The sequence below is a fragment of the Neovison vison genome, chromosome 12 (genome assembly GCF_020171115.1).
Source record: "Neovison vison isolate M4711 chromosome 12, ASM_NN_V1, whole genome shotgun sequence".
In the NCBI taxonomy this organism is placed as follows: Eukaryota; Metazoa; Chordata; class Mammalia; order Carnivora; family Mustelidae; genus Neogale; species Neogale vison.
The window spans coordinates 2,916,107-2,941,898 of NC_058102.1; the positions used below are offsets into that span (position 1 = coordinate 2,916,107).

A 25,792-nucleotide genomic window follows, 5' to 3' on the forward strand; every position below is an offset into this window, starting at 1 on the left:
ACCCGGGATCAGGACCTGAGCCGAAGGCAGACGCTTCACCGACGGACCCACCCAGGTGTCCCAAAACTGAAGGGTTTTATCACTGCTGCACAAAGACCTTTTTCCCAGGGAAAGCATTTAGTTGCAAAGGCCTGGAAAAAGGTAAACGGGCAGTCCCACGATGAATGACGTCCTCACAGCCCGCGTGGGTCCACCCCGCCATCGGAGCATGGACCGCACACGGGACGGTGCGGGGCAGGGAAGACCCCGGGAAGCCCCTGCATGCGCGGCAGGGACGCAGCGACCTGGCGAGGAGCCAGCACCCCCCCGCCCACACTCAGATGCCATGTGAAGACTCGTCCAAGGCTCCTCGCGGTCGGCTGTCCCACATCCACGAACGGGACCTGGACGGCATAAACACAAGAGACCGCTCTATTTATCCAATGTCCTGGAACACCCGCTCACTGAACGGGGTAAGACCAACACCGCCCCGCCCCAGCCCAGAGGGAGCTCAACAGAGAAGCAGGTGCACAGACTCTGCAGTCAGAAACATTTCTATGCCAGGGACCTGCTCTGAGAAGGGAAGACCACTGCCCACCTCGGCCAGCTGGGAGAGCTCCGCTCCCCGGAGCGGGCAGTGCGGGCAATGCGCTGGCTCCGACAGGGCTCTGGGGGCCGCAGAGCTGGGAGACCAGCGCTCAGCGCGCTCGGGCAGCTGCCATCCGGGAAGGAAAGCGCCTCCCACCACCCCCCCGCTGGACCACTCGGTCTCCCCCGCCCACCACTGTGCCCCGCACACACAGGTTTGAGCCTCTAGAGTGATCCTGACGGCAGAGGTGCAAAGCGGGCGCACCTCAGCGGCCCCAAGGACTCACATGTGAGCAGGAAGTCACAGAGCTGACGTGGCCCTTTCTCCCAGCGGTAATTCAACCCTGAATTCAGTAACATCTCACCACGGGGCCCTCCTGAACGGAGTGACCCAAGAGTCAGGGGAAGAGCTCTCTCTTCAGCTGATACAAGAACAAAAACCTCCAATTCTGTAATTGCTGCTATACAAAAAACTTGTGCTGACTAAATTTCTTTCTTTGGCACCAAGAATGTTCTGGGTGGTGGTTCTACATCGGGAACGTACTGAATGCTCCCAAACTGTAGACCTCAAAATGGGTCGCTGTATACTACGTGGACTTTGCTTCATTTTAGAAAAGGATATTTTCCTTGGAAATGCAATGATCTGTATGCCAACTGACCCTTGCAGATAGAGAGAGGGCCGTGCGCAGCTGTGGAACACCACCGGCCCCCAGGCGCCCCGATCCGCACCAGGCGAGAACAAGCGACGGAGACGAGCCAGCGCACTGCGTCTGTTTCACAGAGAACCGCGGGACGCCCCTGTCTGCACTCACGCTCGCACGGCGACCTGACCGCACACGACACTCCTGAAGGCAGAGGACGAGGACGGGGCTGCCGGCCCGCAAAGGAAGGGACACTCCCTTGTCATCATGTAAGCCCGCAGTAACCACTGGCTGCCTTAACACTGCAGGACATGGCTATTCCAACTAATTTTTTAAAAAACTAGTAAACAGGAAATAAAAATAAATATTACCAGTTCCCAAACTTTAAGTGACAAACCCTTGTGTATTCTTACCTTCCTCCTCCTCCAGAACAGCAAGGAACCTTTCTGCCAGTGTAAATTCTATTATGTATTTTGAATACTTACATTAAACATCTAGATTTTGATTAGACACATAAATTGAATGTTGATTTAGACAGATAGGCAATTTTAATAAAAATTTAAAGTAAAGATCGTTTTCAAAACATTATACAGCCATTAAAAATGATGGTTATGGAGATTGTAGCAACATGGCAGAGACTTGTAAAATTAACCGGAAGAAAAAAGAGGTAACAAGACTAGCTCTATTCTCACCGCCTCCATGGGATGAAAAATATGGGGGAAGGAGGCAGAGGGAAAAGAAGGTGACACAAGTGGGGAGGGCAGGCCCACCGTGGGCCAGGTGCCACGCTCTCTGCAGATTAGCTCATCCAGCCTCCGAAACAGTGTCGACACAAAGTGCCATTATACCCATTTCACAGATGAAGAAAGTAAAGATTAAAGAAGCTTTAAAACAAAAACAAAAACACTACAGCAGCCACTCTGCTAGTGAACAGCAAAGCGTGAGCAGGACCCTCGGGGCGCCCCCACTTCCCGTGCCCAGTGGTCCCGGGGCCCTGAGCGACGGTGGCGGGCGGCGGGCTGCCCACGCGGCTCCTCACCTGCACCGTGCGGGCTCGTCCTTGTAGAGCCACGGACAGACACACGGGTCACACCGTGCTTTTAAAAGTGGGTTTAAGGGGCGCCTGGGTGGCTCAGTGGGTTAAAGCCTCTGCCTTTGGCTCAGGTCATGATCTCAGGGTCCTGGGATCGAGTCCCGCATCGGGCTCTCTACTCAGTGGGGAGCCTGCTTCCTCCTCTCTCTCTGCCTGGCTCTCTGCCTGCTTGTGATCTCTCTCTGTCAAATAAATAAATAAAATCATTTAAAAAAAAAAAGTGGGTTTAAAAAGACATCCCTACCTAATTTTCTTAAAATAACTTATCCCAAGAAAATGACATTAGTTTTTTTTTTAAGCATTTTAAGCAAACATGAACTTTCTCCCTGTAGGACCAATTTGAACATAGTGTAAGATCGTTACCAGAAAGTCTTCCGTTTACATTCATCTCCAGCGTCGGCTAAAAACCAAACCAAAGCCTTACCTGGCAGCGCTGTCCCTTCTTGCGGTAAATTCCGGACAGAGGCGGTTCTCCTGCCCCTCCACAAAGCCCAGCGGGTTCTGTACTCTTGCTGGCTGCCTTAAAGTGGAACTCCCTCCCCGTGTGAAGTCCAGCGGCAACGCCAGACCGGATTGTTTCCGTCTCCCGAGCCCCGCACTTGCAGTCATTACACATCTCTTCCTATTTTCTGACTTCAACCGCGGAGGAGTTAATCCCACATCAAATCTCTAACAAGGACTTTCGGGCTCCCGGAGCGCGCACGGAGCTGAAGTCCCAGGACCGCGGGGACTGCCGCCTCCGACCGCAGGCGCCCCTCCTCCTTCCCTCCATCTGTCTTCTCACCTGCAAAACTGGGATCACGGGGACCGCCAGCTCATCCGTCACTGAGGGTCAACACCAAACCCGCGAGGTATTTTCATGGCCAAGAGCTTTACAAACAAAAGCTGTCCTCCTCACGGTGACCGAGGCGGACCATGTCTCGCCAAGCAAACGGCTACCACGGACAGCGCCTGCGGCCCCCAAGTGCCCGTGTCAAATGCTGACTCTCATGGACGGTAGTTTGGAGGAGGAGCCTCCGGGAGGTGAGTGGGTCTAGAGGCTGGAGCCCCGTGAACGGGGTGAGCCCCGGTAAGAGACCCCGGGGAGCCCCGTGAACGGGGTGAGCCCCTGTAAGAGACCCCGGGGAGCTCCGTGCCCACGCCTGCCACGGAGGACGCAGTGAGAAGGTGCCAAGTATGAAACCGAGTTCAGCCTCCAGAACTACAAGAAATCAAGGCCTGGTACTAGAAAGCCCCAGTCTGCGGCGTTCTGTCCCAGCAGCTGGAATGGACACAGATAACAGCACCATCGCCCCATGCGAGAGCCGTCCTCCTTCCCTTTAACGTACCGGAACCCAGAAGCCCCCCATGGCTCAGAGGCCTCCAGTAGCCAGGCAGCATGTGGAGCCCAGAGCTGGGCGCACACACATCCTTGGCAAGGGCTCCTGGGTCCACGATCAACACACCCCTCACAGGCCGCCATTCCAGATGCCGGGGGGACCTGCCTGCCACCTCGCTGCCTCGGGCTTCTGTCACCTCTCCCTCAGGCTGAAGGGACAGCTCACCATCACACCCAGAGGCCCCAGGGGTCAAGTGCATCAGCTCCTTTTCCCAAGTTAACACGCAGCGACAGCCATCCTGAGCCTGGCTTTCTTCTCGGCTCCCTGGAGCAGATCTCATAGTTGGGGTCATTCTTTATTTTCATTAATAGATTCCAGAAAAGACCATATTCAAACAAAAATATCATTTTCTTTGCAGTTTCCAGAGCTAGACACTTGGCTTGCAGTGGTCTGTGGCCCTTCGGAGTCTCGGTTCTGTTTCTGGTAACAAAGCCGGACACTGAGGAGAACTCATTCTAACGGCTGTGAGCTTCAGAGGTGTGACCACCGCTCCCGCCCCACCCGATATTCTGCCACGGGCAAGGCCATTCACTCTCTGGGTCTCTGCTCTGCAGGAGGCCCAGGCTGACACCCAGCACGCACAGCCCCTGACCTCAGGGAAGTGGAAATCCACGGAGGTGACCCGGAGCCCCCCAATCTATCTGAGTGGCAAACACAGGTGGCTGTCTCCCCAATATCCAGCTCCTCCCTGTTCCCTGCCACCAGAACCCCAAGTCCTAAGTGTCAGTGACTGACCCCACATGAGAGACTTACTTGCCAGGGTCCCCCGCAGGGATTGACATGGGACCCAGCTCTGGTCAAACCCCTTCCTGATGAGAATACAGACACGTGAGGATCGCCCTTTGCCTCACACGAGCTGATGACCACCACCTCGTGGCCACGAGCTCAGACCCTTGATGCCACGGCAGTGACGAATGCTAGTGGCTCCCTACCCCCAGTATCTTGCTGAGAAAAATAAACCCCTTCTTGTTTAAAAGTCCCCAAGTCAGATTTTCTGTTACCTGCAGCCAACACAAATGCTCCCCGATCCCCCCCAACGCAAGGCAACCCGCTCAGCCGATGAACCAGGGACGCGGGTCACCACCACGGGGACACCCACCAGCACCGTTTCTCCAGCCCCACCAGGACCAGTCACTGGTCCCTGGAAAATGAGGGCTAGTGACAGGGCGTCCAGCAGGAAGACGGGCGTAAGTCACTCACCCCCGAGGAGCGGCAGCAGAGCTGGGAGCAGCTCTGTCCTGGCGCGCCTCCCCCCTTCCCTCCTCTCCCCTCGCACACCACACAGGCTCCCGCAGCACCCTTACCTACAACAGAAGGTATCAGAGAGAAAAGACAAACACGTCAAAGACTGATTTTTAAAACTGCTACTTTAAAACCGTAAAGGAGACTCACAAACATTTTTTTAACATTTGCTTTTAAGATTACGCGCAGAAAACCTTCATTCAACAGAGTTCCCCGAACAAGCCCTGAAAGGTCTCCTATTGAACTGGGGGTTTCCTCGGCTCCAGATCCCGAGGGAAACCTTCCTTTCCCCGACTCACACTCGAGCGCACCGCTCCGGCAGGTCACTCAGACCCCACACCAGGGGCGGGCCCGGGGGTGCTGGCCCAGGGGCGGCGTGTCCCCCGGGCCCTCCCGTTCCTGTCCCAAGCCCAGGAGGTCCCCGCGGGTGCGGGGGACAGGATGCGGAGAGCACCGTGGCGGACAGAGCGCCGCACGGCAGCACGTCTACACAGCAGGAACATCTACCATTGCGGTTTGCTGGTTTTATCGTCTTTCCTGTTCCCCGAAGTTCCAACAATATCCAACAACGTCTCTAAGCTCCAGCGTCCCCAGAAGCGCTCGGGTGGGAAAATGAAGTGGAGGAACGAGTCGCTCGGCCCCTCGCGGTGGGGGGGACGGGGGCAGGAGCGGGGCCCACGCCGGGCAAAGGCTCCGGAGGCCAGCTGGGGAGGGCCAGGAGGCGGACGGGCAGAGAGCAAAGAGCGCACACAGCGCGAGCTCTGTCCGCAGCGGGGGGAAGCGCAGGGCACCCCCGAGCCGTCATCGGCACATATGCATTACCCGCTGCGTAACTGCTTTTACAGAAACAAAACCGGAGACGGAGGCTCTGTGCCCCGAGGAAGGGGAGCAGAGTCTAACGCTGCTGATCACCACCAAGGACAGGTGTCTACCGCGGGGCACCTCCGGGGCTGAGCATCAAGGAGGCAGCAGTGCCCACCCCCTGCAGGGATGGGGCCCCAGGAACAAGCAAGCGGACAAGTGGCAGAGGGTGAGGGTGCTCTGCAGCGAGACAAAGCCGGCTGAGGCGGGAACAAAGTGGTCAAGTGGTCTGGGGCGGGAGGACATGCTGCAGCCGCCCGCCCGCGGCTCGGTCCAGAGACCACGCGACGAGGTGGCCTGTGAGCAGAGGCCGGGAGGAAGTGAGTCGTGCAGAAACCCAGGGCAGAGGCCCTGGGCACGGACGTGCTGGTGTGCTCCGGGAACGGGAGAACACAGTGAGGCAGGGACAGAGAAGACGAGACCCAGAGAGGGATGGGGCAGGTCCTGCCGGGCCTGGAAGGCTGTCATCAGGCCTCTGGCTGACCTGGGAGCCCTGGAGGCTTTGCCAAGCAGCTGACCTGGATCTCATTCCCCAAGGACCACAGACACCACGTGCAGCACGGCCCTGGGCTGTTTGCCAGGGGCCTGGTGAGGAGGCTCCTGGCACCGGGTGAGAGGGGGTGGCTTGGGGCAAGGCATGGGGCAGAGGTGCTGGCCCTACGAAGCCAAGGAGATGCGAGACTGACGGGCGGTGGAGGGGGGCGGTGAGGCGACAGCGGAGAGCGACGAGAAGGGGAGCGGCCGTGTGCAAAGACGAGGGACCATGCGGCAGGGTGCGGGGGTCAGGGGGAGAAATCGGGGCATTGTGAATTCAACGTTGCTGCCACCTTTAACCCAGAAAGCACCTTTAAAAATAGATGACCTGCTTAAAAACAAGCTCCCTCAGGTATGTTCCCAAGGAAAGGTGCCTTGCCCGCGTCCCTGCGGGTTTCGGAGATGCTACAGGGAGAACCCAACACAGGGTGCCACAGGAGGGCCGGCTGGAAGCGCAGACAGGGATGGCACTGGACAACGCAGGAAGCCTCAACACACAGGCGCTGGCCAGCCGGCCACACCCCGTGTCACAGACAGCGACAGGGACCCCGCGGTGGCCGAAGTCCTTGCACCTATTTACACGCTCAAAAGGTGCTGCTCAGCGCACGGACACCGGGACCTCGAGAGGTGGAGGCCACGAGAAGGGCGGCAGCAGGGCCCTGTGCCTTGGCTCCCCTCCCCACGCGGGCTCCGCGCCTGAGCCACAGCCAGGCTCACAGACTCGGGTGGTCTGACATTCAGCAGCTCTGTTTTCAAAGCTTCTTTGTTTCACTAAAAGTACCTTTTCCTCGGGCCCCTGGGTGGCTCAGTGGGTTAAAACCTCTGCCTTCAGCTCAGGTCATGATCTCGGGGTCCTGGGATCGAGCCCCGCATTGGGATCTCTGCTCAGCAGAAAGCCTGCTTCCCCCTCTCTCTCTGCCTGCCGCTCTGCCTGTCAGATAGATAAATACATTCTCTTAAAAAAAAAAAAAAAAAAAAAAAAAGTACGTTTTCCTCAAACCACAAAAAGGAGATAAAACCGGGCCTTCCAAAGAAAGCTGCCCAGGCTTCCGGGCAGCCTGAGTGGGGCAATCGGGACTTTTCCCCTCTTTACCCTCCTAGTTACCTCCCCAAAGCCCCGCTGGCACCACAGGGGACAGAGCCACACTGTGCACACTCGCGTAAGAAGGGAGGCAACAGGCCAACTGAGTCATTAGGTCCAAACGCATTCGGCCAAGGAGAGGGGTGGGACGGAGAGAATCCTGAGCAGGGGAGAGAACAGGAGGGCGGCAGAGGAGCAGGCGCAGGAGGGAGGGAAGCGGGCAGAGGGAGAGAAGCGCAGGAGGGAGGGGAGGAGGGGAGCAGAGGCCAAGGTGGGAGCAGGGGGTGGGGCGGGTGGAGGGGGGAGAAGAGTGGGAGAGAGGAGCAGGGGAGGAGGGGCCAGGAGCAGAGGCCAAGGTAGGGGGAGGAGGAGGGGAGGGGTGCAGCAGGGCAGGGGAGAGGAGCAAAAGTGGAGCATCTGGCCTGAGCACTGAGCACTGAGCACGCAGAAGGCGCTGTGGCCCCAGAAGCTGCACAGGACACGAAGGCCGGTGGTCCTGAGCCTCCTCGCCCCGGGTCTTCGCTCTCTGGTAGCTGCAAGGGACACTCGGCGCTAGGGCCAAGGGCCAGTCCTCCCAGGGAGACGGCAGGGAAGGAAGGACACAGGCAGCTGGAGCTCTCACCCTCCCCTCCCCACGCCCTGCCTCCAGCCCAGTCCTCCAGCCCACCTGCCCTCAGGGGCACACAGCCACCAGGGCCTGGCAGTTACCAGGTAGCGAGGGGGGCAGGACCAGTGCCCGGCCACTAGAGGGCGACGGTGGGCGCAACTGGCCCACCGCCAGGACCCCAGAATGCAGGAGTGCCCTCTCGGCTTCAGGGGCGATCCCCAGTGCCCAGACGAGCCCTCTGCTCCAGCTCTCCGACCTCGGGTATGGAAAGGGCCCCTCCTTCCTCAGCCCCTGAAGAGCACGGCAAAGGCCGAAGCTTGAGTCCCCGACCAGCTCCCATGCCGTGGCCCGGCTGTGGGGCAGCAGGACCAGACCGCTGCGCCAAAGACTCGAGCCCCTCAGCGGCTGACCACGCTCAGGCCCGCATGGGGAGCAGACAGCTGGCACCGGGCTCGGGGCAGTGCGTGCAAAAAGGGACTCACCGTATCCATTTAGCGCCCTTACCTCCCGAGCATCACGGCTCGGCCCAGCCGACTTCAACATAACGTGCTCAGACGCTCGCGTGGGGCTACGGACGGGCAGTCAGCTCGCCCGAAGCCCACAGTGCAGGGCTGGGCAGCCCGCGTAACCTACCGGACACTATATGGAAAGTGACCAACAGCAAGGGTGCCCGCGGAGCGCTGCTGACCCTCGTGATGGCGAGGCCGACGGGAAGCTGTGGCCACTGTCCCGCGTCACGGGAGCGGAGCGTACCGGGTCACCAGCCTGGGAGTCACTCGCCCGGGAAAAGATCCCAGCTCAAAATTCCACGTACAGCGTCCACCGAACGGGTATGTCTTTCACACCGCCGTAGAGTCGAGCCGTTTTAAGTTGGGGACTTTGTGTATAAATAACGCCCGTGCGGCATCATAGCCAGCACAGAGTGAGGACCCAAAATGGCCAGAACCATGGAATTACATGGCCACACTACTCTCCCCAGCTCTGCGTCACAAGTCCCTGACTCTGTGTCCCCAGTGAAAGGACGCCTCTCCATGTGCACCAGAGGCCCCCTCCTTACAGCGCAAGGCTCCCACTGCGCCATCTTGGCCTCCCTTCTCCCAAGTCCACCCAGCTTCGTGTCCAACCAGCTGCCAGGGCCCCCCAGCCTGCCCTGCAGCCCCGGGGAAAGAAACCGCCTCACCCACCCACCCCCGGCCCCCACCCTCAGGCCCTCCCCAGTCTACTACCCAGCTTGTCCTGCCCTCCTATCCAAGGGGCTGCCGGCTCCCAAGGGGCTGCCGGCCCACCCAGCCCCAGCCCCACGCTGCTGGAGACACCCCGGCCGCAAGTGGGCCACAGCTCTCCCTCTGCAGAGGACAAACCACCTTCGGACTCCGTGCCCAGCTGCGCCTCCAAACCTCCCAGCGGCTCCACGATGAGCTCCTCCTTCTGGCCTTTGGAGCCCTCAGGACCTGTCCCTTCCTACCTGCTGTCCTGCTCGCTGTCCCCCACCAGGCCGGGGCCTCAGCAGCCGGGTCCAGGCCTTAAGCGTGGGAGCCCTGTCGCACCACCGGCCGCCCCGGAAGGCCAGTCCCCACCTCCAGCTCCACCCGGGGTTAAGGGGCTACTCCGGGGGTCGTGGCTGATGGCTCACCCGCAGCGGCACCCCCAGATTTGCGCTCCACGGGCACCTTAGCACCTTCTGGGAGCTTCTGGAGTACTGAGTGTGCACGTGTGTGCGCCTGCCCGTCTCCTCACACCAGAGCGACCGCTCCTGCAGGGCAGGGCCGGGGGTGGGGTTGGTGTCTGGTTCCGGCTTCTCTCCAGCGCCTGCACCCACAGCAAGTGCCCTGCGGATCCGGTTGAATGAGTGAACCCTGCGGGCACTTTCACAAAGGACCTCCAGGTCCTGGGACCCTGCAGGGTGGGCCTCGTTCCCCCAGTCACCTGCCGAGAGTGGATCACACAGAGCCGGGGCCTGCTGCCAGAGCCACACGGCCTCCTCCTGCCACCACAGCCCTGCAGGGTTGTCCTCGGGCCGCACGGTTCGGGAGTGAGCAGCTCCACGGACTCCGCCCCCAGAACACTCTCTCCTCCCCACCTCCATCTACGCGGACACTCCCCAGCCTCGGGCCAGACTGGGTGCTCAGGCAGGGGAGCCAGAAGGAGCCCGTGCACCCAGCCTCGCTCCCCCGGCAGACAGGGCTGGAGGCCCGGAGGCCCCGTGCCCTCGAGGCCACACCAGGGAGACGGGGCGGCTCCACAGGCCTCCGGACCGCGTGTTCTGCCCCCGGCCCAATCCCGCTCCCACGCACAGATGCACGCGATGAAAATGAACGCCTCCGAGTGTCATTTTCTTGGGCTTCAAAGCAGCAGCCTTTTGCACGAGTAAATATTGAGTCAATGCTAAGAGCAGAATGAGCTGTTAAGTTCTATTTGCTCCTCTCATCCCCAGGCTCCTAACAGAGCACAAGCTAAACAAAGAAAAACAGCTCTCCGCCGACGAGATGACATTCAGCAGGTAGAATCATTTCTGTGGGCACTTCTCACATCAGTGATTTGCTTCTCCAACATTGGCAAATATTTGCCACTTATGTCTTTTATGTAATGTGGAGATAATATATTCCACTGTCTTCCAAGGCTATCTTAAATGCCTTATAAAAACAGGCAATTTACTAGCTATGTTTCCTCCTGCCACTAAATACAAATCCAGTAATTGTTTAACTTTGAAAGCTTTTTGGTGTGAGATTTGATACTTAAACAGAATGCCAAAGACAGAAAACACTCGTAATGCCACCGGCCCAACAAAAGAATCTTACTTTTACCTGTTAGCCCTCCCTCCTGCCCATGCCTACCCACTTTCCCCACGAGTCCTGAAAGCTTTGTTCTTAAAGAGGATTTTGGCGTCCACAAGTTAGTCCGCTGATGACGTCCACAAGACAACTACGGGGCTCAGCTCCTGACCCAGAACTGCAGCTCCTAGCGGCGGATCTGGTCTTCGCCAACCGCCTCTGCGCCCCCGCTGCTAGAGACCGCGCACCTCAACCAAGAGAACACATGCAAGCCGCCTTGACCAGGCTGTGACCACACAGTGACCATGTGCATCAGTGCTCTGAAAATCAAGGTCAAGGGTAAACAGGCCAACACAAACAAATAGGGCAGATGACTAGCACTGTTCAGCGTTCACTGTGTGCTGGGCCCGCTCCTACGCATTCTGTACGCATCCCATCCCAGGCTCTGCACACGCAGCACGGCTAGCACCCCTGGGACACCAACGAGGACCCCAGAAGCACTCCCAGGCTTGCTCCGCTCACAGGGCCAAAGAGCACTGAACCCGCGCTCCCCACCAGAGGTCGTCCTCAGAACCCCGCCCTCCCTGCTAGACTCCCCAAAGCCCGAGGCACCTGACTTCCCAGCGCCGTGGGTGAGATCTCCACTCCAGCTGCTCCCCTCCCCGACCCACATTTCGGGACACTCGATGACCATCACTGGTCACCAGTGCGGAGCAAGGATCATAGGTCCAAACCCACTGCAGGGACACAAAGTGCGGGAGAGGCCAAGTGCCCGTCGGGAAGGGCGGTAAAGGCGTCCAGAGCAGCCCAGGGCGGCACCGCACAGCCCGTGCAGGCCGGCAGTGTCTAGCACTAACACGGGAAAAACGCCATGAGGTTTAAAGTGAGAAGCAGAGCAGCATCGCCACATGAGGGGGTAAGCAGACCATATAAATGCACAGACCCCAAAGCGTGTCTCCACACACGACTTCTGAATTACTGCAGGACGACAGTCCCTTCTCCGGGCAGAACGGACAGCCGCCATCTCCAGCAGACATCCATCCCCAGCAGCCACGCACTCCTGACCGGGAGGACCGACCAGCTCCGGGGCCTCTCACGACGATGACAGGCACCACAAACCTCACGGGTGACATTCCTGCCCACACAACCGGCCCGAGCCTCACTGGGAGGACAGGAGACAGCCCCCGCCGAGGGGTGCCGCACCACAGCTGACCTGCCCTCCTCCAAGGCCCCAACACCCAGGGACATGGGGCACACGGGGACCCCTCAGCTGATGGGGAGGACGGACCAGGAGACAGACACAGCGGATGTCACTGGGACGCCTGGCACGAAGTGAACGTAGGCCGTGAGGCGGTCGGTGCACCGTCTCGCTGGGGAACGTCCTGATTCTGACGACAGTCCTGTCTTCTGCTGACAGTGTCTCTGCGCTTAGAAAACACAGGGGTGCTCTCGGGGGCCCAGGGATGCAGCGTCTCCAATGGACTCAAACGGTTCAGGGGAAACACAGCCACACGAGCGCGCGCGCGCGCACACACACACACACACACACAGTGAAGGTGGGGCAAAGCGCAAACTGTGGGTGAACGGACACAGGAGTCGCCTGTACTATTCTCGCAACTTTTTTCTAAATCTGAAGTTACACCAGAAGGAGAAGTTTAAAATGTCATGTGCATCCACCGTCCCAGGAGACGCCACCCAGAATCACGGGAAGGAGGGAAAGCCGGGCTGGGGAGAAGGAGAGCGACATGTTTTTACCGGACATCCGCCGGCATGCACGAGCAAAACAATCAGGAAAATGAAAATGAAGAAACCTCCGCTAAAAAGCCTCTGCACCCAGAGGGGACCAGCACCGCAGCCGACTGGGCCCTTCCTTCCGCCTGGCCCGGCTCCGCCTCCACCGCCCTCCTCGCGGGCGGCCCATCCGCGTGCCTCGGGTGCCACCTGCTGGCGGAGCGGGGCACTGCACAGCCTGCCCCCACCCCCACCCACCCCCGCCTCCTTGCCACCCCTGCCCCTGCCCTCCACCACGCGTGATCCCAGGACGGCGGCCACATCCCACCTCCCGGAGAGCTCCCCCGGCCAGCAAGATGCCCGCGGCAGCATGGCGCTCCACGAGGATGAGGTGTACAGCTTCGAGGGCATCTCCAGCAGGCGGACCTGGAGGTGGGCACCGACCTCAGAGCCTGGTGGCAGCAAGGCCCCACGGCGACGGTGACCCTGGAGACCCCTGGTGACCGTACCTGCCCACCCGCGCCCAGCCTTGGCTCCCCGGGTGCTCTCAGCCGTCGCACACTCTACACCCAGGAAGGTGTGAGGTCAGCAGCACCCAGGACCCCAGTCACCAGCTCTGTGCCCCCGCGAACACTCAAGAGCAGGGACGTCCACCGGTCCGCCCTGCAGGGCCAACCCAGGGCAGCTCCCCAAAGCCTAAGGGGTTCAATAGGGGCATTAAGAAAAACAGAACAGAAGATGCCAGATGGATGGCACTGGAAGCCCAGGACCAGCACTCAGCTAACGTAAACCTTAAGGTCAAAGGGGCAACTCTGTGACTCGCGGGCAGGACCACACAAACAGACCACCTGACAAAGCACACAGCACGCAGGGGCACAGGCACGCGTGCCCTCCGCCAGCGGGGACTCACCGAGGTCTGTGTTGGGGCCGGCAAGGAGCTGCTTGAACTTGTCGAGCCGCGAGGCCTCTCGTTCACTTAACGCTGAGCTGCTGACGGCACTGGGGTCAGACGTGCCACCCAGGGCGACCGTCACCGAATGTGGAAGAGACTGGGAGCGCTGCAGAGGGACAGCGTCGCTGGCACTTTCTGCGGAGAGAGCGAGCAGGGGGTGAGGACGGCCTCCTGACGCTCCCCAGTAAGAAGGCTCCCACGTGCGCCACTTTCTCCTTGTGAATGCCACCGTGCCTCAACTGCCCCCCTCCCGTACGGGACAGCGCAAACCTGGGTTACTGGAGCAATAAAGCAAAACTAGCGAATGCCCAAGAAGTTCACTGGCCCCAGAGCATTCCTCACTCGGGAAACAGACATGCCTCACCCAAAAGCAAGACGACAACCAGAAACGTCCAGACCACCTCAGGGTGCACCCCCGGTCAGGGCGCCCTTGAAGCAGGCCTACCTGGGGGACACAACGCCAGGACCCGGCGGCGTACAGCAGGGATGACGCTGGCTGTGGGGCCCCCCGGCTGTGAGCACAGAAGGAAGCCACTGAGTCACGTGTGGAAGGACGCGAGCCCACAACGGCACAGGGGACTCTGCACCCCTCGGGTCTCTCCAAGCCCCGGGAGGGAGCTGGGCAGGGACCATGACCAACAGAAAGCACAAGAAGCTAGAGCACACAAAAGTGGGTGGGGGGTGCAGAGGCAGGGGGTGCCCAGGACCCCCCCCCCAGGGCACCACCTACCATCACGCCCAAAGGCCCACGAACGGGGACATGCAGGCCGAGGTGAAACCATGCATTAAATCCAGGAACCCAGGCCGGGAAGAGCCACAGGAGACAGCCCAAGGTCCCACACCCACTCAGAAAAAACTACCAGGGACCAACAAGGGGCCCACAAGCAAAAGGCGGGGACAGGCTGCATGGGCCCAGGTCTAAATCCCCCCGAATGGTCACCTCTTCCAAAACTGGAATTTAGGGTAGAAGGAGAAATCGACTCCAGGAGAGGGACGAGAACAAACAGGGAGACGGGATCATGCTGGCTCCGTGCGCCGTCAGACCCCCACCAGCTCCCTCCTTCCTGCGACTCAGGAAACAGAGCCTGGAAAGGCTTCGCACAGAAACCCCTGGGCTATGGAGGAGCACGGCGGCCCACGGCCTCTGGGCAGAGTCTGGCCCACTTAAGCTTCCAGAAAAGCCTAAAGAAGTGGGTGTCCAGGTGAGAGGAAGCCCGGCCCCTCCTCGGGGCCTCCCCAGCAGCTGCACTCGGGGAGGCCTGGGGCCGTGATGCTCAGACCGCCTCTGCCCCGCCCTCGGAATCTGTTACTCCGCTGTGAGTCATGATTCTTTCCTTAGGAGAGACGATGGTAGGAGGAGCGGCCCCACGTTCTACCGCAGAACCAAACGGGCTGGGTTTGACTTCTCTGCCATCTCAGAGAGCATCGGTGTGACTTACTGCGACACGAATGGACCACTTGGTCCCGAGCAGAGCACACATCCAGTCCCCCTCTAAGATGAGACAGGCGGGGTTTGCAAGGCACGCGATGCCCCTCCCCACCCAAGAGGCAGGAAGGCCAACAGCCTCCCTGCTACTGTCAACGAATACACATCAGCGTCCCTGCAGCCAGCGTCCCTGCAGCCAGCGTCGACCCAGGAGCCACTCACCGCAGCTGGGTCCCCACCAGCAGTGGAGACAGTCCTCCCCAGCCAAGCCCACTGAGCCCTTCACAGCCTAAGGCACAGCCTCACCATTACGCTAGTGGTGCCCTAGACCAAGCAAAGTGCACCTGACTTGAGGTACAAAGGCACAGACTCCTCAGACACTAAGAAAGTCAGGAGAGTCAGAAGGTAGTAAGCAGGAGGCACAGGGGGAGGCCCGCCCGAGCGCCCTCCCTGAGGCTTCCTAACTTTCAGGCCGCCATCTACCCAGGACTGGAGGCCAGAGTCGGGGGTAGCTGGCAGGTCCCTTGGACACTGCCACATGGGGTGACATGAAACGCAGCGTGCGGGACTGTGAAGATGACAGCGCACCGTTCCTACGAGCCATCACACGAAACAGGCCTGGCCTGGCCCTGAGCCGTGGGGCCGCTGCAGGGACGAGGGTGGGGCAGGACATGGAGGTGAGGAGAGCCCACAGTCAGCAGGCCCCGGGGAGAGCTCGGTTTAGCTCAGTGACATTCATGTAATGACACGGGACACCAAAGGGAAACAAAGGTAATGGGACACGGTCTCTGCCTTTAGGGAACTTGCAAACCACGCAGATGGGGTGTGCAATCGGGCCCAGCCCACCCAGCACCTCCCCTCAGCCGGGATGGCCTCCCCTCCTGAACCTGGACCCTCCCCCTCCTGCTAACCTTAGACATCACGTCCTCCGGGAAGCCTTCCCTGACATGCCCCTGGCCCTCCTCAACAAGACAAATCCGGGACTTCTACCCCTGGGTGCTTCTGGGTCCACCGCTCCAAGGCTCCATCCCACCCACGGAGGTGGAGGACTGGGACCCCTGCGTGTCCCCACTAGACTGACAGTCAACACTTCCACACGGGGCCCAGTCCAGTAAGAACAGGACTGACGTGGTCTTAGGCCAACATCAAGTAAGCCATCCCCGTGAGTAACAAGCCACCCAGAGAACTGAACACAGGCCCAGGATTTCTGCCCACCTCTGCCCACCACCCGCGGGGTCGGCTCCCCGAGAGGCCATCTCGGGCTCCAGAGAAGCCCTCTCCCCCTCAGTCCTGTGCGCCGTGGGCTAGAGTCCCCGGGGGGGCCGCCCTGGTCTCCACCTACTTCACGCCAGGCACACACACTCCCTGCCCCAAATGGGACCACGGGAAAAGTCCTAAAACATGGCCTCGTGCCCCCTCAGGGTGGAATCACCGGCGGCGAGGTCCTGCTCTCCGTGGTGAGGCCAGAGGCTGGCAGCAGGCCCCGGCGTCAGACGCCACGGACTCGAACTCCTGCCCCACCACTCAGCGCGCCGGGCGAGCCACGTGACCTTCCCGTACCGGCCCCGGAAGCTTCCTCCTGCGGCGGCGGCGGCAAAGTCGGAGGTCTGTTCGTTACGAGGGCCTGCGACAGTCCTTGCCCCACAGTGAGCCATGGTAAATGCCAGCAGCCGTCAGGACACGAGTTGCTCCCAAAGGAAAGCCGGCTGCACGCAGCGGGGCGGAGGCGGAAGGCAGACACGGTCGTCCGCCCCCTTCCCCAGCACGAGCCGCTTGGAGCATCCTTCCCCTGGCTTCTACGGGAGGGAGTCACCCCCAAGGCTCCCCACCCGGGCTGGAGGCAGCCCAAGGGCCGAATGCTGGGCGGCCCCCAAGTCCACGCACTCAAGTCCTACCCCGGACGGGATGGGGTCAGGAAGCAGAGCCTCAGGTTCAGAGGAAGTTATGCGGCTGGGGTGCCCCAGTGGGATCGGTGCCCGCGGAGAGTCACAAGACGCTTGTTTCCCCTCTCCAGTCTCCCCCACGCGAGGATACCGAGAGAAGGCGGCTGTCTGCACCCTGAGAAGGGCCCTCGCCAGAACCCACCGCGTTGGCCGCCTGACCTCAGACTTCGCCTCCAGAACTACGAGGCAGAATTTCTGCTGCTCCCACACCATCGGCCCGCGGTGCTCTTGCCACAGCAGCCCCCAGCCTCCCAGAACGAGACTCTGCCCTCAGCCGAGATGGCACCCCCCCCCAGCAACCACTCGGATGGTAGGTGCCCCAGAGGCTCTACCCAGGCCCCAGAGGCGGGGGCACAGCAAAGGGCCGGGGAATTCAGGGCACCGGCACACGGGAAGAGGGACGCAGCTGAGGGCCCTGGCCGGCCCGGGTGCGCAGCAGTGACCGGCCCGCGCCGCGTCCATCTCCCACTCGCAGAAGCCCTAACCAGACTTTCAGCTTCAGGCTCAAGTACTCTGAGGTTCAGCCTATTTTAGAGAAAAGCAGTTTAGATTCCAACGTGAAAACCGGAGGAAGGACGCATTCACAGCACGCCCCTACAGAGACGCCTGACGTTTCCCACGTTAGCTCCCGGGAAGGTAGAGGGATGGGTGGACGCCAGCGCCGTGCGTCCCAGCAGCGCACGCTGAGGCAGCACGAGGCTCTCTTCTCCCCTCTGCAAACCAGGGCAAGCCCCCGGCCCCCAGAGACCCTAGAAGAGGGAGTCCGTGAGTCCGCAGCTACACAGGCCGGGCCCTCTGCCACCATGGCCCACGCCTCCCCCCATCACCTCCCTGACGCTCACGTGTCCCCGCTGCGGGCGTCAGGACGGTCTGACTGAAGATTACGCCCCAGCTCCAGCCTGCTGTGGCCACGCCCCACCTGTTTGGACCCACAGCACTTGTCACCTCCCCGCACACCCCAGGCCTCCTTACTGATCGCATGTGGGGGTCTGTCCCCCCCACCCCACAGAACACACGCTCCAGGCCAGGGACCTCCTTGGGGCACCCCAAGCCCTGAGAATTGTGCCTGACCCATCACAGAGGCTCATCTGCTTTAGGTCACAGAAACCCCCAAAACAAAAAGAGCCAAACTAACAAGCACCGTCTCCAGAAAAGCCACCAAGCACCAGGCATGGGAGTGCAAGACACGCGCTGATCCCATCCTTGAGTTTATGACCTGAACGCAGTGATTCCACACCCCAGACCCCGCCTGCTAACGACTGGGCCCGCGTGCAGGTGCCCTGGGGAGAGACGTGGCGGCAGGAGGGAGAGGGTGGTCACTGGCAGTTGCCGAAGGAGGGGCAGGCTCTGCGTGTGCAGCTGGAAACGTCCCGCCTGGAAGCACCGAGGCACACTTAGCGGGGAGACACGGTCCCCCGGGCCCGGTGCTCACCGTGGCCTCTCACGGCCCCCGCACGGAAGCCGCACAGCACGCCCCTCCCCCTGGAGCAGAGGAGCCCTCAGCTGGGGGCACAAAGAAAAGTCCGCGGCTGCCTGGGAAGGCCTGTGGACACGCGGACCCCAACCTCCAGGTCTTTCAAAGGCACGAGCCGCTGCGGCAACAGGACAGAACCCCTCTAAGCACCCACAGGCACACAGGACTCGAGCCCCTCTCCCGCCAGCTCTGCACGTCGCCTCCTCGGGCCCCCACCCCACCTGCGGGACAGGACGTGTGGCTCTCGCTGACGGACTTCACCAGCCGGAGGTCACCGCTCGGGACCGGAGGAGGCTCTGCCGAAGGCTTTGACTTCGGCTCGGGGCCCGGCGCCTCCCACCGCTTGTGGCGCTCCTGCCGCTCGCTGTGGTTGCGCAGGACGCGGTTGGCCGTCTCCATGACCACGTCGGAGTTCAGGCTCTCGGCCGCCATGGCCAGGAGCCCGTCGTCGTCCTCGCCGGCGTCCCAGGCGTCGCTGGTGTTGCTCTCAAACTCCTGGAAGGTGCTGACTCTCTTGGCCTTCACGGGCGTCGTGGGCGCCTTGGGCGCGGCCTTGAGCAAGCTGCAAAGCAAAGGCAAACTTGTCCTCTCCGGGGCCGGCGAGGATTTGCCCCCGACTGCTGGGAAAGGAGCCCCTGGGTGAAAGGTGCACCTCTGCGCGCTCAGCGTCACCGGAGAGGACTCGGCGCCCGGACGCTCCGCCAGTGACGCGGCTGCCCTCGTCCCGGTCACGGTCTCGGGGCTCTGGGATCGAATCCTGCAGCAGGCTCCTGCCTCCTCCCTCCCCCCACGACTGCTGCGTGCGCGCGCTCGCTCTCTCTCTCTCTCTCAAGTAAATGACAAATCTATAAAAAAAGAGGACTCCTAGAGTTCAGTGGCAAGAAAGAAAGGCTCTCGAGGGGCCGTCCCGCTGAGCAGTCTCTGCTCGGTGACAGAAGCCATCCAGGAGGAACCCCAGCACTGCACAGTCACGGCCTTCAGAGTCCCCAAACCTGCCATGGGCCAGCGCCGGCCAACCTCCTGAGGCAGCCGTGGGGGTGGGGCAGGGCAGGAGCGGCTGTTCCCATCCCCCAGGCCTCTGGCATCAGGATTCGGACACAGCAGCACAAGAACCGGGGGCCCCACAGGGGGTCCAGGAACATCCACCAGCACGGGCCATGGGGCCACACCTCCCTCTTGTGTGCCCGCCTCTGGAGGAGCCCGGACACCGGGCAGAGAGCGCAGTGGAGGGCAAGGGAGCAGAGGGCCGCGCACAGGTCCGGGGCCTGTCCCCACCCCCCGCCAACTAACGGGCTGCCGGGCACATGCTCTCCTGCCCAGGCCACTGCACTCCGGGCTGGGCTTCCTCCTCCGCCATTCTCCAGAGGACGAGCCCTGCCAGGCCCTGCCACGTGTCTGCTCCCGGGAAGACTCCTTCCTCCTCTCAGGACTCCCAGGCGGCAGGCGGGTCACCACGGCCCCCAGGAGTGGGCGGAACGCGGCCGGAGCGCAGGCCTCACTTACGTGCCGTGTAGCAGCGGGTCGAAGGGGGGGTGCTGCGCGCCGTACACATGCTGGATGCTGTTTGGAAGGAAAGGAAAACCGGTCAGCTTCTCTCTGGCTTCCTCCGGCACCCGCCACTAACTCGGGGGAGGCACTGGTTCCCAGGAAGCCCCACGCCGTGGGGAGCAACTCCCCATGCGCTGCGTGAGTCCGGGGCTCACCCGGAAGGATGAATGGCGCCGCACACGCCCACGCCACACAACGGGGCACTCAGCCTGTCCGGCAAACGGACCTCGGCCCGGGGAGCCGCAGCCCTGACCGCATCGCCCGGACCTCAGGCGCCGCTGGTGAGTGGCCGCTGGGAGCCGGGAGTCCCTGGCATCACTGAGTTCAGGCGGCCTCCGCTCTCCGACCGTGTGCCACCGGAGGGACCACAACCTGAGCCTGAAATGCCCATGTGGTACCATTTTGTGCACAGACGAAACACAGAATCACAAGAGGAGGAGAAACGTATTTTTTAGAAGACTTAGTGGCTTTATTATACAAGTCTTCTGGGGGCGCCTGAGTGGCTCAGTTGGTTAAGCATCAGGTGATGATCTTAGAGTCCTGGGATCAAGACCCACGTCGGGGTCCTGCTCACAGTGAGTCTGCTTCTCCCTCTGCCTCTGCTGCTCCTCTGCTCATGCACCTGCTTTCTCTCTTTCTCCCAAATAAATAAATAAAATCTTTAAAAAATAAATAAATTTAAAAATAAAGACTTCTGCTGGTCAGAGTAAACCAAAACAGCCCCTGCGGCAGACAACCACAGCAGACTGCTGAGCGGGCGCAGCCTACACCTCTTCCTCTGCGGAGCAGCGTCCAGCCGGTGGAGGCCTTGTGACCCAGCACAGCTCGGTCACCACAGTGCTGGCCCTTCCTCATCTGCCTGGAGCACTGGTGTGAGGCCTAGAGGTTCCCAGCCACCAGGCCACAGTGCGTGAGGAAGAAGCAGGAGATATAAACCATCTGAGAACACAGGCCTGGCGGAAGACGAGACAGCACACGGGGTCCCGGGAGGCAGTGCGGCCCCGCAGGTCCAGGCCCCAGCCCCTCAGATGTGAACCAAGCAAACCCCAGGCCTCACTAGCAGTGAGGCCTACTGGTACAGTCCCTGCTCAAGAGGCGCCAGCTGGCACCCTCAGCGGGACACTGTCGGGGGGGTGAGCGCGGTAAAGCAAATGCGTACACGGAGACCTTTCGTGCACAGAGGAATGTTTTCATTTTTAAAAACAAAAGGAAATCCTACCTTTTTCACTAAGCATTACATCATGACATGTCCCCATATCACCACCGTTCAATGTGCTTAAATGCATTTATTCACCCAATGTCCGTTGCTACACACCAAAAAAGGTATGCTCTGTATTAAATGTAAAAACATAATTGTGAGACAGCCACACAAGACATCTCTACACACTTCTCTGCAACTCCTTGGGAATCTATAATTAATTCCAATTGTTAAAAGTTTCTAAAAGTCCTGGGGCACCTGGGTGGCTCAGCGGGTTCAGCCTCTGCCTTCGGCTCAGGTCATGATCTCAGGATCCTGGGATCGAGCCCCACATCGGGCTCTCTGCTCAGCGGGGAGCCTGCTTCTCCCTCTCTCTCTCTCCACCTATCTCTCTGCCTACCTGTGACCTCTGTCTCTCTGTCAAATAAATAAATAAAATCTTTTTTAAAAAATAAAAAAAATTAAAGTCCTAAGAATAGAAAAAATAATTTAGAAAATAAATAAATAAAGTCCTAATAATAGAACAGGCCCAAATCATCGCTGCCTATGCCACCTCCCCGGACAGGACAGCCTTTAATTTCACTCTGTCCCACCGTACAACTACACCCTAGTTTGTCTTCCAACGTGGATCGCCACAACACGTACACGCCAAAGGGGGTCCGTCCACAGCAGCGTGGTTGGCAGAATAATGGCTAAACATGTTACGTCCTAATCCCAGAACCTGCAAATGTGTCACCTCCCTTGGCAAAGGGGCCTTTGCAGATGCAACCGAAGACACAAGCCCTAGGACAGCAGCTAGGGTTATCGGGTGGGCCCAATCTAATCACGAGTCCGTAAAAGTCCTCCCTCCTTCTATGAGGGAGCACAACCAGAAAGACTGCTCTGATCAAGGCTACACTGCTGGCTGTGAAGATGGAGAAAGGGGACCACGAGCCAAAGAATGTGGGAAGCCCCTAGAAACTGGAGAGACTAAGGAAATGGCTTCTCCCTAGAATGTCCAGAAAGCCCTGCCGACACCTTCATTTTGGCCCAGCAAGACCCATGCCAGACTTCTGACCACCGACGACAGAGTGGAAGTGATTATAAGCCAAGAGGGTTATGCTGACTTGTCAGAGCAGCAAGAGAAAAACCAGAAGAGAAGAGAATGGTGACAGGCGACAAATCCGTCTTCCTGGCTTATGGAAGCTTAGAGGTCTCTGTGGTTAAGTCCACCTCACTCTTCTGCGTTACAGCGGGCTCTCCTCTGGTGACGCTACTTAAAACGGTCCAAACCCCAACTGCCATCCCGACCGCTGGAACAAAAACACCACACACAGGGCAGCTTATAAACAGAGACGTTATTCCCCCCAGTTCTGGAGCCTGGAGGCGCAAGGTCAAGGCGGCGGCAGATTCGGTGTCTGGTGAGGGCCTCAGCGGGTACGTTCTGCTGTGTCCTCACCTGGCGGAAGAGGCAGGGAAGCTCTCTGGGGTCTCTTTTATAAAGGCCCCAATCCCACTGCAGACGGTTCCAGGCTCACGACCTCCTCACTCCCCGGAGCCCCCACGTCCTAACAGCAGCCAGGGCTCCCGGCAAGTTCTGGGAGCACAGGAACACTCGGCCCAGCAGACCTACTGAGACGGTGCGAATCTCCAACTGTGTCCTGGTTCCACACTGCTGCGGTTTTGTTTTTTACTCGTAAGTTTTGAGTTACCTAGAATTTATTTTATTTTGCTACAGACTGCAGAAAACTTTTTAAAAAAAATAATCCACTGCTCCAATGACACTGCTTAAAACCCTCTCCTATTCCCTACTGGTCTGCAGACACTGTCTTCAATACGCACGAGATCATTCTATGCTGCGGCATTTCTTCAGTTTTCCATTCGCGCCTCCGTGCTTGTGCCTGTGGTACATTTTAATTACAGAAAACATTCCCTTTTATATCCTAACATGTCTGAGCAAAATCTAGTGGACCTCGTCTGGCCCCCACTTTGTAGCGGGCGTGGTGAAGAGTACCGGGCAGCCAAAGCCAAGCACACTGGACACCAAACTCGCAAGAATCTTTAAGTTTACCGATAAAAATTTTAAAAGTGCATTAGTATTTACAACAGTCTAGGAGGGCAGAAACGTGGAACCTGGAATACTTTCAACGGAATAGTCCTCGGCTATGAAACACAGCGCTGGCTCATGCTACAACACGAAGAACCTTGAAAATGTCCCACGACATGGGGGCCGCCGGGCATAAAACAATGCCTATCCTACGATCCCACTGACATGAAGTGTCTAGAAGGGAGACGGGAGGGAGACTAGTGGGTGCTTGGGGCGGGGGACGGGAGGCTGGGGGGACAGCGAAGACGACGGGGCTTCTTCTTGGGGGGACAAACACATTCCAACGCCGACCACGGCGATGATGAGCTAAGTCTGCGGAGACACCACACCACTGACTCTGATCGTTAAACCGGGGAATGGTGTTGTACGGGAACTTCAACGGGTGAACTATTATTATATGTGAATCTCAATGAAGATTAAGTTTTTAAAGGCAGCGCAGCTTCCGGCTGGCTCCCTTGGGTTCTCTCTTGGAACCCAGCCACCGGGCTCTGAAGAAGCCCCAACTAGCCACGAGGGGAGCCCACATGGAAGCACGAGAGCCAACAGCTTCAGGGGAGGTCCCCGCCAAGGGCCGGCATCAACCGCGACAGGCGTGAGGCACAAGCCTTCTTCTGATTTCCGTCCCGGCTTCTGAACCGTCCCCGTGACACCACGGAGCAGAGACGCGCCGTCCCCACTGTCAGCAGTCGGACCCACGGTATCTGTTGTTGTCGTCATTTGAAAGAGAAAGTATCAGCCCACGGAGGTCAAGCACAACCCTTCTGTAGCGTCCCTTTCCAGAAATCTCTTGGAGGCTCCCTTGACCTTGGTAGAAGGTTTCCAGTTTTCAGGAACCAAACAGCCTGGGTAGTTGCTTTCAGCTTTAGCTTCCTTGTCCCAGAAATGGGAGTAAGAACTTATAAGAAATGAGACCGTCATACCGGCAGCAGCTTGGCAACCGCTGAGTGACCTACGGGCAGCATTCGCCAGTACTGTGCACCTACCCTGCTGGCTTGCCCCTTCCCTCGGGCCTCAGGACGCGAAGACAGCTCCAGACCAGCAGGCAGGGGTCTCTGCCCGCTCTGCGCAAGGCATCCGCACGAGTCGCACAGCGGCCCGGCGCACTGCGGGCCCCTCCCTGCCAGGACGGCGCCGGCACGTTCATTCTTCGCGGGCACACCACTTGTGTTTATCGAGCAGAAAATGTTCCAGCAAAGTTCAAGCTCAGACTAAAAGGCATCTCATTTTATCTTATTAAAATTGCATTTTTATCTGGCCTTGCATAGCTAAAAAGAAAAATAGGCTTCAGCGAAAGCCATTTTAAAAGAGTATGTGGCAAATAACACGCCTACCTCGTTCCACATAATGAAATCGTTCTTTAAAAAATACGCTCACCAATAAACTTTTAATAAATAGTACTGCTTAAAAACACAACAGTAACTCTTTGCTTTAAAGAGGACCCCAGTGATTCCTTACAGAAAGCAGATACACATGACGTAACGGCACTTCCAGGCACACGCCGTGAGAAGCCCTCGCGTAAGGACACAGGAGTCAGGTTCAGCGGTGTCGCAAGCAGGAAGAAAGAAAATTCAAGAAAACCCTTCATACGTTAACAAGTGAAGAATGAATTCACATTATCCATTCGCCCACTATCAGCTGGAACGTGAGTATAAGGGAACACTAACCACAGAAAACACGAAAGAAATGCAAGAACCAAGATCGGTAAACTAACAAACACACCGCTGAAGACGAACTTGCGTAGGCCCCGTTTGACATCACTTACAGAAAGTTTTTAAGAAGAGATGATGAAACTACCTATCATGTTGGATACATACACAAGCAGTCAAACTCCTAGTGCGTGACGGCCACAGAAACAAATTCTGAATAGCCAGAGAAGCGGAGGCGTGGGAGGCGGGGACACTGGGTCCAGGGAAAGGATGCAGCCGGTGGCTTCAGCTCTGTATCAGCCAAGTGTGGGAACAGTCCCCAGGCCCATCAACGGGCAGCCTAGCCACACACCGGAATGTACTAGCAGGTTCCAACAGAGAACCAAGAGCTGACACCCACTCCCACATCGATGGAGCCTGAGAACATCACACTCGGTGAAAGAAACTGGTCACGAAGACCACAGTCCTATGATCCACGCACAGGAATGAGCAAATGTCCAGAACAAGCAAGTCTGCAGAAACAAAAAGCAGATGCGTGGCAGCCAGGGGCTGGGGAGGAGGGAACGGGGAGTCACTGCCGGGGAGCCTGGGGTTTCTCTGCGTGCTAAGGCCAAGGTTCTAAAATGGACTGTGGCAGTGACTGCCCAACTCTGCAAACAGACTAAAAACACTGTACACTTTCAGTGAGCGAAACAGAGGCTATGCAAATGATGGCTCCACAAAGATGCTGAAAGGAAGGGAGGGAGGGAAGGAGGGAGGGAGAAGGCAGGCAGGCGGGCAGGGAGGGAGGGAGGGAGGGAGGGAGGGAGAGAGGGAAGGAGGAAGGGAGGGGGAGAGGAAAAGAAGGGAAGCAGCAGGAGGGTCTCCTCCCTGACCAGGTGTCTGGGAAGGCTGCTGTGCCACGGTGGGTGCGTGGGGAGGGTGAAGCAAGGCACACCTTTAAACCTTCGAAGGCAGACCTTTAAACGCGTCCGAGTCCCCCTCTGCAGCCCCGAACAACGGAAGTCCCGCA

At 59.1% G+C, this 25,792-nt stretch overlaps 1 protein-coding gene across 3 annotated transcripts in view; it reads right to left on the bottom strand.

The window, feature by feature from the left end:
* Nucleotides 1-25,792, bottom strand: part of TBC1D22A (TBC1 domain family member 22A) — a 290,784-nt gene that overhangs the window by 252,558 nt on the left and 12,434 nt on the right. For all 3 annotated transcript variants that reach the window (XM_044226642.1, XM_044226644.1, XM_044226643.1), the window contains exons 2-4: nt 19,806-19,862; nt 18,524-18,864; nt 13,418-13,594 (exon numbers count right to left, since the gene is read on the bottom strand). In XM_044226642.1, the coding sequence (XP_044082577.1) occupies nt 13,418-13,594; nt 18,524-18,864; nt 19,806-19,862 (575 nt within the window). The remainder of the gene's footprint in view (nt 1-13,417; nt 13,595-18,523; nt 18,865-19,805; nt 19,863-25,792) is intronic.